This window comes from Ammospiza caudacuta, chromosome 3, assembly GCF_027887145.1.
Source record: "Ammospiza caudacuta isolate bAmmCau1 chromosome 3, bAmmCau1.pri, whole genome shotgun sequence".
NCBI classification, from domain to species: Eukaryota; Metazoa; Chordata; class Aves; order Passeriformes; family Passerellidae; genus Ammospiza; species Ammospiza caudacuta.
In genome coordinates this window covers 29,347,891-29,361,666 of record NC_080595.1, presented here as the reverse complement: position 1 = coordinate 29,361,666, position 13,776 = coordinate 29,347,891, and the positions used below count along the sequence as shown (strand labels likewise).

General features: G+C 37.2%; 1 protein-coding gene across 2 annotated transcripts in view; it reads right to left on the bottom strand.

Annotated features, from left to right (window-relative positions):
* Positions 1–567: 567 nt before the first annotated feature.
* Positions 568–13,776, bottom strand: part of PLEKHH2 (pleckstrin homology, MyTH4 and FERM domain containing H2) — a 56,666-nt gene continuing 43,457 nt past the window's right edge. For both annotated transcript variants that reach the window (XM_058801222.1, XM_058801223.1), the window contains 8 exons: positions 13,135–13,290; positions 11,680–11,777; positions 11,167–11,308; positions 10,303–10,448; positions 8,618–8,747; positions 7,265–7,351; positions 5,444–5,581; positions 568–4,208 (listed from right to left, as the gene is read on the bottom strand). In XM_058801222.1, coding sequence (XP_058657205.1) covers positions 4,026–4,208; positions 5,444–5,581; positions 7,265–7,351; positions 8,618–8,747; positions 10,303–10,448; positions 11,167–11,308; positions 11,680–11,777; positions 13,135–13,290 — 1,080 coding nt within the window. In that variant the 3' untranslated portion in view covers positions 568–4,025. The remainder of the gene's footprint in view (positions 4,209–5,443; positions 5,582–7,264; positions 7,352–8,617; positions 8,748–10,302; positions 10,449–11,166; positions 11,309–11,679; positions 11,778–13,134; positions 13,291–13,776) is intronic.

The window sequence follows — 13,776 nt, the reverse complement described above, 5'->3', positions numbered from 1 at the left end:
TTATCACTGTCAGAGGTGGCACATCTGGAAGATGCTGCAGTTCAGATCTGAGCACAGTAAAAGTGTGTACAGTTAGTAAATGCACTGAAACCCAATCTGGAATTTAAACTGGAGTTTTCAGTATTTTATATTTCAACTTTCTGTGTTTCTTTTGCCCTAATAAACTTTAAAGAATACCCAAAACAACACACACACAAAACTTTCCCCCCCTAATTCAGTATTACTGAGTTACTTATCATCTTAGTTAAAATTAACTCAGACTAATGGATTGTACTAAGCTGTATGGACTATTAAAGCTCTACCTAAAGCTTTAAGTGGTGCATTCCTTTACACAAGAATTATTTTCTTCCTTCAGAAACCATTAAAACCTAGGAAAACTGGTAGTCTGACAAAGAACTTCAACACCAAATACCTAGCAGCCTTCTTTCATAGGGAAATAGATGCTTTTATTTCAAATTTAAATAAAATTTAAATATAAAATAACAAAACCCATTAAACTTATGGATTGTATTAAAACCTTAAAGCTTTATCCTTTGCCTGGTGGGCTACAGGAGTAAATGGGTCTTGCTTGTTCTAGAAATCAGCTGTTCTCTTGCTAACACTGCTGCTCAAAAACTGACAAGGCAAAGTGAAGTTCAAGTAATATATTAATTTACATTGCATTCCAAATAGTCTTCTCAAAACAATGTGATTGTTTATCCAGACATTTGCCAGTGATTTTTCAGTCACTGTCAAGCTCAGATTCATTGATCATTTACACGGATTGTTGATTCTGACCACTAACTCAGAGCAAGCATGAAAGATATTCTAAAGTTCATGGTGGAAGGTGAAGCCTCCTTGCATGTGCTAACATATTGACCCCATCCTGCCCATATTTTTACAGCCTAGGTTCTGCAAGCTTTGAGCAAAGGAAGTTTTCCAGCCACAGTCCCAGAAGCTGCTGCTCACTGACAGCTCCCACAGACTCATCACTGCTGAGGTGAGACAGGTCAGGTTCTGCCCTGCTTTAGTCATGGATTAGGTAGCACAGTAGGAATTTCTCTGGTGCATGACTTCAGGTTAAGGCTGAGCTCTGGGTCACTCATGAGGCTTGGGCTGGTGGGGAAAGCAGAACAGATTATCTGCTTGGACTGTGAAATTTTCAGCCTTGCTGAAACACAGCTCTGTAAACACAGCTCTGCAAACCTCAGGGCCTTGCTGTCTTGCATTGTGGGGTATTCTTTAAGTAGCTCTGAGCTTGATTACTTGGAGCAAAGCCCTGAGGTTTGCAGAGCTGTGTTTGGGAGTGTGCTTGCACATCGTGACAGGCACTCCACCTGCTGACCCTGTTACCTTGCAGGGAAGTGTCTGCCGAGGTTACTGTCACTACAGAAGCCTCACTCTTGCTGATCAAACTGCAAGCAGCTCCATTGTTTAACACAGGGCTGTCACAGTAACTGTGAGTGCATTTATTTCATAAAATAACTCACCATTTCTGGTCATGTGACTGTGGGGGATTAACAGTGACCTATAATGAGCAGTTAGTGAGTCTGGAAAGTCATGCCAAAAAAGGGATCTAATGCATGAATTGCTTCTGATTACAGTGATGTAGGGACATACTGCAGCAGCAAGAGCTCAACAGAAAAAAGCAAAGCAGTGTCTATAGAGTTTCCTACCCAAAGGCAGGCAGGAAGGTCACACTCTGCTCATAGACTGTACAGGGCTTTATAAAACAACTGTTTGTAGTGTTAATGAAATCTCCAAATGTGCACATCAGCTGTTTGTATTGTTTATCATGTTGTTCAAAATTCAACAAAGAGTTTTAAAACTACATTATTAAGCTCACTAGCAAAATGCTCCACTTTTTTTCCCTTCTAATAACAGCAGGTGATCTGCCACATTCATTTGAAATTGGTCAATTAGGAAAGACTACTAGTTGGAGTATTCCAGGTTATCATAATTTCATGATTACAAGAAGACTTTTGTGCTTGTAAATTGAAGTGTTTAATCATATTTGAGAAGCTTTATACTGTAACCTAACTGATACAGTAACATGTTTGTATTTGTAAACAGCCTTACCCCCTCAAATCTGAAAGTTAATTATTCTGCTGATTGCAAGGGGGTGTTAATTCCTAAATGAATTTCACCAAGGGATCTGCATCACTTCCCATGGGGTGCAACACAAGTAATGCCATTGGTCTCTTGGGGCTCCCAAGATGCTTCCCTGGGTGATGGCAGGGCCTGGCTGCCTGGGAGGAGGTAAAACCTCCTGTTGCTGGCCCTGCCTCATGGAAAGAGAAGGCTCTGGTGCCCCAACCAGCACCAAAGAGTGGAAGGTACCAGGAAGCCCCTTCCACCTTGCAGAAGTGAACGCATCTGGATACAGTATGTGAGTTGTTTGGTTGTGATTTTCAAGAGGAAGCACTAGCCCGTGGTACCATTCATCACGTGGTGCTTGAGTCCTGTGCACTTCAGTAAGCTGTGGCAGGACTTTGGGAGCTTTCTAAAGAAAACCAGCTTGCCAGTCTGCCTTTCCCCTTTTTAAGACCATGTTCTCTTCATGGCCTGTATCTCCCTTCCAATCTATTTTATTTCTTTAGGAGAATACTGTATTCCCTGCTTTTAACAGAGGGCAAAAAGCTGAAAATATCTCTCAGTATGAGCATTTGAAAAGTTTAAAGAACACAAACCAGCGATTTTTCATTGTGAAATTACCTCAGTTTAAGTAATAATCAAAGAAAAACCAATGAGGACTGGCTGTAAGGGATTAATGATGCATCATCATTAACATGAGCTAAAGTGGAAACTGTAAAATGAATCAGTGATTTATGTTTGAGTACCTTCTTCATAGTTGTACCTAAATTATCTATGAGAGAATGGTGCTGATCCATTCTGGAGCCTGCAGAAGTGGTTTATTTGTATTGGAACAAAAAGAGGACTGGAAGAAAAACAATGGATGTAATTTCTATACATTTGACCTATGTAGCACTGAGGCTTGCACCTGAAAAAGCAACTGAAAAGTGCTCCTAGGTCCAAGAGTGCAGATGCAGCATCATGTCTTCAGTGTGCAAGAACATTATATTAGTATTAGAACAGGAAATGTATAGATAAAAATTAAAAACAAGAAGTAAATATTATTCAGACTCAATGTATATACATTATACATATTGTACACAGATTTTAGGTTTCCAAGTTTACTCACAACATTTTATGTCAATAGTTTTCTGTGTTGTTCTTGTGTTTTGAATTGTGAGTCATTCTTGCCATCTGTATTATATTATTATTGGATTAAAGGAGAAATTAGGTACAGGGTGTTGTTTAACAGAACTGTACTAAATACAGTGTCTGTCCAGTTTAGATTCTTTTCAAAAGGCTGGAGCAGAGAAGGTTTATTTAGAAATTTACCAGACCAAGGCTGAAAATTTGCCAAGTATAGCAGCTGTATAACAAAGGCTAGAGTGTATCATGAGAATACTCTTTATATTTGTAATAGTTACATGATGTGCTTATGTGTTTGTTGTTTTTTTTTCAAAGGAGAAACAATTATACAAAATTTGTTCCTTTTAGTCCCATGATACTTGTATTGCAAATAAGAATGGTGCTGGAAGTGAAAAGTATTTTGTATTTGACTGCTTTTCTAAACAAAAATTCCTTTTCAAAATGAAAGTTATAAAACTGGTCTAATTTTGAAAAACAAGAGATGAAGAGCTGAAGACAGTTTGGTCCCTGAGAATATATCTGTAAAACTGTAAAATCTATACAGTTTTTTCAATGACACCTTTCTCCATCATTACAAACAGAAGTATTTTTCTGAGCTGTAGGCACAAGCAACCCCCAGTCAATCTCAACCCTTTAACTGACTCATCATCTTTCCAGTTCAGGCCAGAGATTTAATTTAAGGGCTACTCCTCTTATATGCAACTGCATGAATGAAAACCTTGCTTTTGTTTATGGAGCTGCTTATGCTCTACATCTTGTACCTCAGAAGGTTTTCAGTCCATGTAGAAACCCTCTAACAAGGGTTATTACCATGACACATAATCCTTTCATAACAAAGTGGGACATTTAGTTGGTCTGTTGATTGCAGGAAGTGGCTGGCTCCCCATCTCCTTGAGTTTCTGTCCACTTTGAGGTGCCAGTAATGCTGGAGCAGAGAGGTGATGAGCAACTCCTTTCAGCTGATGAAAGTTGTTAATGTAGCTGGCAATCAGTAGAGTGATCTCAAGAATCTATAACAGGAACACACAAAACTCTTTGAAAAATACAGTGATGTGTTTTGACTGCTGAAAAAATAGCTAACTTTTTAGCAAGTGACAATCACCATCAACTGGATAAGTACTTGTACTTTAACAAATTAATGATGGGGGGAGAGGAGATAACTAATAAAGCTTTTTTTATTGCTCCTTTAAATAATGTAATGTTATTCCCATCAGGAATCAAAGATACTTTGTCTTCCACAGTCTTAAATGATTCAGAGATGAATTACTTAATTTTGAGAGAGATGTTAAGTCCAAAAGATGACACCCTGAGAAGTTTTGCCAGAGACTCAGAGAACTCAAGATGCAGGGTAGATGAAGGGAATAAAGACTTTGGGGAGGTTTTTATCATATTTGCTCTTTGTGACCCATACAAACCTTGCTGAGATACTGAACAGCTTGCCCAGAGAAGCTGTGGATGGCCCATCCATGGAAGTGTTCAAGGCCAGCTTGGATGGGGCTCTGAGGAGCCTGGTCCAGTGGAAGGTGTCCCTGCCCAGGGCAGGGCGGTCAGAGCTAGGTGATTTTAAGGTCCTTTCCAACCCAAACCATTCTGTGATTCTGTAAGGGCACAATCTGAGGGAAACTTCAACATGTGTATTTTACTATGCTTATTTGTATGAAGAATCATGTTTTGAACCCAATTTATATGTGGATTTTTGTACTATTTCATAAATTTGTTCAAACTAACAGCAAAACCTTTGGGGTTTTTTTTCTTTTAATATAGTCAGTCTTTCCAGTAAAGGAGAGAATCTAGATTTAAAAAGCAGGACTTCTTTTTCTTTTAACCAAAAGGAAAAATATCCTAGGATTTCTAGGAAGTGACTGATCTTTCAGATGTTGTGTTTTATAATTTCACTGTAGATCCCAAATGTACTTTTGGAAAAATCATCTCTGGTGCTGATTAGGCAAACAGAGTAGGTTTTAGGTACTGCATGTAATTTCTGTCCTTATCAGCCTTCTTTGTCCTTCTATGAAAACTCTGGAATGTTATAGACAGGGACATGAAAAGAACAGGAACCCATCAGTACTGTCACAGTTAGCCCTGACATTACTCATTATTTGCTCTCGAAAATCATCTGGCAAAAGCCAGAAATCTGAGCAGGCTGGGAGTAAAAAAAAGGTGTTTCATCTTTCACATCTGTTAGGGATTACCCACTAGAGAGAGCACAAAAGCAGATGGAAACTGTTTCAGGTAATAGACCAACCTTTGGCTTTGTCATGGCAAAAAGGTGTTTTTCAGTTGATTTGTCCTTTGTCTGAGCATTGTTAACAACCAGCATAAAATCATCTTGATAGCCTCCAAAAGTCATCAGGCTTTTATATGTGTATGTAACTGTCAGTCTCTGGAAAAAGGAAACCCCCAGAACAAAACACAAAGCTGTTAAGCAGGACCATGCAGGAAAAGCAGATTATGAGAAATTCTTCTTTAAAAAATATAATTACACATATATTTTTCAGTGGAGGTAGCCTCTTGTCATTAACTATGAATTTTGGGATAGCTTCATTTAGATCATCATGATGAAGAGTTTTCACTGTAGATGATAACTCTTCTAAGTTTGACCTCTGTTTCTATTCCAAATTAATTAGATAAAAGATATAAGAACATTTCAACTCAAGTGTGTAATTCCATTTACCCAAATCTTGACTGACTTTGAAAAAAGTTAATCTTACAAATTCCACTTGAAATTGAAGCAGTATCTAAATAAATTAAATGGCAGAGTATGAGACATCTGAAGGAATTTAACTCCAGGTAGTCTTTTTGTGCAGTGATATGTTTTGCAAACACAAAAATTAAATTCTTTTCTCTTGTTTTCACATCTCTGATGACACATAATTGCTCTTCAGGGCTCCTCAGCTTTTCATCCCTCGATTCTTACTGTTCAGGGTGTAACACCACAAAAATGGCCTTTGACTTAAGATCAGCATTTAATCTATTGTTACACCTCACATTAATTTGCTGCAGATGTTTGCATTTAAAATTCATTGTCAGACAACATTTGTACAATAACTTAGTGTCCTTCCTTAGTAAACCTCTTTTTCCCCAGTTTTGAAATAGTATTATCTCTACCCCTTGCAGCATCGTTTCTGATTTCCCTGATCCTTCCTACAGAAAATCCCAATGTTCCCTGGAAGCTGAGCATTCCTTGAATGTCAGGTAAGGCCTGCCACTACCTAAACTGGCAATTCCCTACAGAAATGCCACAGCTCCAGGAGCAGTGTTGGTAGAGCTCTGCAGTCTGGTGCAAGCACGTTTTGCTTGTTCCCTGAGAGCTGCTGTTTCCTCTCCTCAAGCTCTTTGTTTTATTATTTCTTTAACTGCAAAGAAATGTAATGAAAAGGCCCATATCAGCCCAATTATAAAGCTGAGATTTTAATTTTCTGATATTCAATATTAGCACTTGCTAATAGCAGCATGCCATTCTTTTTCTTTGCAGGATATAAATGAAAGCAGGGATCTTCTCAGGCATTGCTTTTCACACTGATTACGAGTCGTTTTCTATGAAAACTTGTATTGCAAATCAAAGAAAAATCTGAGCCTAAAATGACATAATTAAATAACACTGGGTTATATTACCTACTATTAAACAAAAATAATACAATGAAAATAACAATCTATTAAAGTAACTGCTCTTTGCAGAGTGTGTGTATTATGAATAATACTGGAAAATTAAGTCTCCAGGAAAAGAAAATTAATGTTATTGTAATAACATTACAATAACTATGGATTTCCTGACATCTGAATGATTAAAACATTAACATTTCATTAAATGATATAAAAACTGTATCTGATAAACAAAAATAAATTCTGTGCAAAGAATTCATTACTTACTTCTATTATTAGTGCTACTGTAATGATGATTACATGAAAGCATTTTAAAAGGAATGAATTTTTGCTTTAAGAGAAGAACTAGATAACTTAGCATGGAAAGCTAATGCCATCTTTTAGATAGTATGGTGGTGAATCTCTCCAAATCATTAGTACTAAAATCTATCTTGACCAAATTAGAAATAGAAATTTCACTTACCATGGAGCTGTAATCCAGGATGCTTATTCCATCTTCATGGACAGCAAACCATATGAAGGACTTCTCAACTGAGGCTGTTGCTAGAGGCTACAAAGAGAAATGTCCTTTAGTTACTACTTCAAAATGAGGCAATATGTGAATAATTATAAATTCTCAGCTATTACAGACCTCTCTCCATGCACATTTCTCACTTCAATTCCCTCTCAGTGTAAAGCTCAGGAAAGGAATTTAAATACCTGCCCAAAGCCATGTAGGTGGCCAGTGGCAGAACAATGAACTCAAACTGATACCCTTCAAACCTACCCTGGTGCTTAGTCCAATAAAATGTATAGGCTCATTAATAAAATACTCAGGGGTCTTACAGTTTGTCCACTAGCTCATATATCTAAATACACAAAATACAGAGTGCAGACAAGCAATTATATATATGTATATATGTTTACACACACACCCTGGGTTTACCTGTTAAAACTGAAGGCATGAGGTAAGAGTTCTGATTAACAGAGCTGTTATTTGAATCAAAATAATTAAAATACCAGTAGTTAAGAGAAACTGAGAAGGGGCCAGCATGGAAGGGAGTGCTCTAAATACCCTTAACCACATTTAGTCCTTCTGCAAGGTTCAGCTTCCTCAGCCAGCTAATGATACCTTTTCAATGTTTAATTACTTATCAGATAAAAAGAGTCTGAACCTAAAAGGCTATCTCAAACTAAGACAGAAGGAATTGGAAACACAGATTAATAATGTAAAACAAGCAATAAGAGTATTGGAAAGTTACTGTTATGATACACTTAGTACTATGGTTGTTTTATTTCAGCAGTCTACGACTTAAAAAGTAATTTGACAGGAGGTTCAATCAGCTCATGTTTGACGGTGTTCACAGGGGTCTTAGGATGAGGGAAGAGATGAGAATATAGACTCCATGTTTCAGAAGGTTTGATTTATTATTTTATGATATATATTATATTAAAACTGTACTAAAAGAACTGAAGAAAGGATTTCATCAGAAGGCTAGCTAAGAATAGAAAAAAGAATGATAACAAGGGCTTGTGGCTGACTGAGACTGGACAGCTGGACTGTGATTGGCCATTAATTAGAAACAATCACATGAGACCAATCACAGATCCACTTTTTGCATTCCACAGCAGCAGATAATCATTGTTTACATTTTGTTCTTAAGGCTTCTCAGCTTCTTAGGAGAAAAAATCCTAAATAAAGGATTTTTCAGAAAATATCATAGCTACACTCATGTGTACACACTTATTTTTAACAAAAATACACTATTGTTTGCAAATTATATTTATATTTAAGCCCCTCCTCCCCCTCCCAATGAAACTGATGAAGAAGTCTCACTTTAGCTGCAAAGAGCTTAGCCCCAAAGAAGGGCCATTTCCTGGCCACGCTGAGGTAAATGCGCACGCAGTCTGCGGCGCCGTGCCCACGCAGAGCCATCCATCGTGTCGACAGTCGCTGGCACAGCTGTCTGTTGAGATGAAGAGTGGAATTTACTCACTGAAGGGAATTCCAATGCTTGCCCACAGCAAGTTTAATGAGCAACATAATAATCCATTTCTTAAAATGGTAATTTCAGTTAATACAAGGACTATCGCTGATGCAGTATTAAATAAATCCAAAATGTCATTTAGTATTTTAATGCACATAAAAATTATGAAGTATCTTCTAATTTCTGGAACATTATGATTAAATATTGATGTAGCAGTTGCAGCATAATGGCAGAAAGTCTGGGACAGCTTGTAACGTGTCTCTACAGAGAATCAATGTACCTTTATCAGTACTCAACAGCTATGTCAGCTGTCATTCCAAAAATCCATCCAGCTTAGCACATATCTTTACCTGTGGCTGGTAGGAGGCGTGAGAGACGTGGCTTAGCACTACTCCCTTTGAGTGTGTCTGGGCACTGCTCCCCAGAATGCTGCTCCTGATGCACAGTGTGTTCACACTGGGGCTTTTTTTCTGGCTCCTTCTGTCAATTTGTAGCTCCTTGGCAAGTTGGTTCAATAGTATGGAAAAACTAATTCTCAAAAAACGCCCAGCCCAGAATCCCTTTCTAAGACACTGACCTGCAGGGATGACTCACCCAGCAGCTGCAATGTTATTAGATGTAGCCCAAGAAAAGGGAGGGTTAATGTGTAGTAAAGGGAGATCCAGCACTTGCAGCTTTGGTCTCACTGCTTATAAAGTCAAACTGCACCCTTAGCAAAAACACTACAGGCAATAGGGCAGGCACAGAGGGATTCTTCCCATGCCACAGATCTCCAGCTCAGCCAGTTGGTAGTGTAGGACTACTTAAACAGTTCAACAGATGTTTCACTTTTCCTGCATGAGTTAATCTAATCTGAGACTATTTATAATTAAGTTAATTGCATAAGTCTGAATGCCCCATTGCCTTTTGAGTATGTAATAATATTACTATGTTAGCTTTAAATTTTCTCAACCTGAAAATTTTCTGTACTGAAGAACATTTCTATGATGTTTACTGGACTTCAAAACTGCTGTATGACTGACTGTGGATAATTTATTACACTGTTCCACTCATTTTCATATCACTAGGTGTTGATTTAAATCCCTTGCAGGTTATTAATTTTAAATAGAGCGATACCTTACTAGTAAGTCCACTAAGTTACATTGCCAATTTGACTGGCTGCCAGAGATTGCACACTAGAATAACTAACAGATCATGTCCTCATGTCCTTTACTTCATAACTCTTTAGTCTGTGCACCCTCAGACCTCATTTAGCCTTGCTGAGTAAGAAAAATAAGAATTTCAAAATCACTGGGTTTTGTAACACTGTGTAGTAACTGCTATATCTTTTGCTGGAATGTGTTATTAATAATGGTCCTTTGTTTAGATTAGAAATGTGCAGAGGAAATTGGTTGTTTAGATTAGCAAGAAAATTAGTTTCAAACACAGTTTAGGCAAATATAGCTCAACAATACATTATTCTCAATGACAATTTCAAACTTCTTTGTTTCACTCCTAGATCTTTAGAGAATATGACTCAAAAGACCCATCTCACCTTAGCTGTTCATCTGAACAACCTTGCTTGTATCTCTTAGGGTAGAATCTCTCCAAAACTTGCTTTAGGGTTTGGTTGGACTTGGACTGGGAAGTGACTTGCCCTGCTGGAGTTGAGAAAGGCCGTTCAAAATCTCCAATCTCTACCTAAGGGGAAGTCCATGAAGAAAGATTTTTGTTACTCTAAAGTAATTTTCTAGCTGGATATTATGAACTATCTTTTGATCTGTTCGACCAAGTATAAAAGAAAACAAATTTGTCAAATAATATATACTTTTCACTGATCAAAAAGTCACACTAGTGATTTTCTTATTTTCTATCTACCATGGAAAAAAAGTTAAATATCAAACAAAACTGTACAGATATAATATTACTTCTGCTCTTAGATTGCTCTATCTCCAGCTGACACAAATCAGTCTACATTTATTGAATAACAACATCAAATTACTTTCTCAAAACCCTTTATTTGAGCTTTTAATTTTTTAAAAACGAAACATCAAGACCATGTCTAGTAAAGGACTCTTAGACTTTCATTGAAGAGCTGTTACTTTGGAAAATTAATTTGCAGAAATCATGAAAGGAATAGTGAATGGAGAAATGGTACATGATATTAAATGCCAAGAGGCCTGGCTGTGCAAGAGGGAAAGCACATTTTCGCCATACTGGTGCCAGCAGCAGCAAATGCTCTAATGCATTTCCACACCAGTTAAGAATTGCCTTACACAAAGATCCCAGCCCAGTCTGTTTCCTGCACACTCATATGTAAAAGGTGAAGGTCAATTGAGTGTCAAACAGTCCTGGATCAGTTTGTTTAAGATTTTCTCCTGAAATACTGCTGTGTGAGTTATCCATGCATAAAGATTACCTGAGCTAAAAGGGCTGTCAATTCCATTGCTAATTCTTTGTTTACAGGGAAAAGTCCATTGACTATTTGATCATTTGTCTGATACACTAGCAGCAGCTTCTCTCTGTCTGTCTCCCCATGAACTTGAACTGAAAAATAAAGCCTACAGAAAAGACAGAAAGTTATTAAATAAAGAAGATTCGGAAATGCATTAGCCCTGAGGATTAGCAGTATCTGCTCTGAATGTGACATGTTTATTTCAGTGGCAAAACACATTAGCAGAGCAACACTTGTACTTGAATCAGTGGGTAAATATTTAATGTCAGTCTTCTGACTTTAGTGGAGATTTTTTGCAGCCCTGTTCGCCTCTTAAGAACTAAAACAGGTAACTCTATTTAAAAAAAAATCTCCGGTTACACCCATTTACTATTTTTGTTGCAAGCTTCAAGTCAGCCAGTGTTTCTCAGATGAAGAAACTGCAGAAAGTGAAAAACAAATCTCGGGACAAGGCAGAGATATACTTGCTAAACAAACCTGTTTTTGTAAGTAAGGCGGACAGTCCTTGTGCCTTCACATTTCCCAGGGTGTTGTTCTTTGGAGGCTTGCTCCCATTTTGAAATGATGTCACAGATCTACAAGGAAAGCAGTACAAAACTGATTTGGCATGCCTTCCTATTTGAAAACATCTTGAAAAGAAACTGTCAACTTATTTTAATGTCCTCTATTTATCACCTATTAGATACATACACAGCTTGAATTTTTAAACGCACTGAAGTATAACTTTACTTGTATTTCTTAGTTGAAGTGTTTAATAATTAACATTTTTGGGTTTTGTTTATTCTGCAACCCATGCACTGCCTTTGGAAAGAAGCCATTAACATGGAAAGGCCAGATACTTGATTTAGCAGCTGCCAATGAATGTGTAATAACACAGAGCGAGTTGTTATGCAATTAATCAAATGCCTTTGATCTCTGCCTTCTCCTTCTACTCCAAGCCCAAGTTTTTCAGGTCCTTTTGTATGAAGTTTGTTAAAAAATACACCAAAAGTGATTCACAATAATCTGTATATATGGGTGGGTGGGCAGATGGGGAGGAGGTAGAACAGAGATCCTAGGACCCCAACTGGGCTTTATGTCACCATTCCTTCATAAAAGAGCCTTCCTGGAAGCAGTAATATAAGCAGTTTCTAAAGTTATATGTACCTAGAAAATAAGTACATCTTTTATAAATTTTGCTTTCCATGTGGTAATTTTTCTGATCGTGGTGTCACCACTTGTTTATCACCAAGGCCAGGTTGTACCACACCTTGTAACTCAAAAGTGCAGCTGTGAACATTGGCCAAAGGGTGCAAAAAGCTGCTTGGTAGAAATACAAAAAATTAATGATTTGTTAGTTGCTAAAAGACCTGGAAAGTAATATTTTACTAAAGCACAGATTATATTGCCTTTTGTCACTCTTTACTGCTAAGAATTTAATTCTAGCAATAGAGGGAGCTAAAATTTAGAATTCAGGACAATGGCAAGCCAAAAATTGGAAAATTCTTAAACTGAGCCTTAAGCCTATTCTGTATTAGAGAAGGAACCATTTCTTTTTTTTAACTTCCCAGGATCTCCACCCCAGTATCAATGACTTCTTGGATCTCACATGGTCATCTTTTGGAGCTATATCAGAAATGTAGACTGAAATCTCTAAATCCATGTTTGACTCTAATGTTCCTTAGTTTTAAAAAACTGTAACAGCTTTTTGTTTTTTCACGCAGCTGTTACTTCTCTGAATAATACAGATCTCTTAGAGAAAGCTTTTAACTGTAGTTCACTGAATGAACTTCAGCAACTGAAAAAGTGATCTTAAAAAAAATCTTTCATATTAAGAAAAAAAGACAGTTTTCAGCCTGAAAAATGTTTTCCTTTACATTGTCTGAAGAGATCTCTGTCAAATGAAGATACTTTATTTTTTATATGCACAGCCCATTAAAGGCTTTTGTTTACCTTGATGTTTCCTTGAAGACAGTGCTCTATATCCTTACCAGAGGGATCATCAGAAAACAGTGCAAATCCTGACTGAGCTGGTTTCCTCATCCCTGTATCTTGGTTCAGAGTGTTCAGAAATTCCTCTACTGTGGTAGAGGCATCAAACCCAACAACCTAAAAAAGAAGCCAAAATGTATTTTGCTATCAAACTCATACCTGTTTCCCCTTTAAATCTAGGATTTTGAAATATAATACTTCTAAAATAACAGTGGAACTAAAAGACCCATTTCATCCATTACTGTAATTGGAAATTAAAAATTGCCATACAGGGCCTGAAAAAGATTTCCACATGGGAAGTCAGTTTAGTGGAATTGGTTTCCTCGCACTTGTTACACTTGGAATTCTATTATGGAATTTATATGATAGATAGCAGTCTAGTATCTGAACTTTTTGTGAAAAATACCACTTGAAAAATGAAGATAATAATTTCCTGTGCCTTTCAATATAGTGCAGAAGCAAATGAGATCAATTAATCATTTTTCATCCTGTGCAACTTTAGAGGGATATCAGGTGACAGATCTACACTGGCAGATCTAAAATAGTTTATGAATGTTGCTTTGTCATTATTACACAGTAATATACAGAACCTTCTAAATTTTA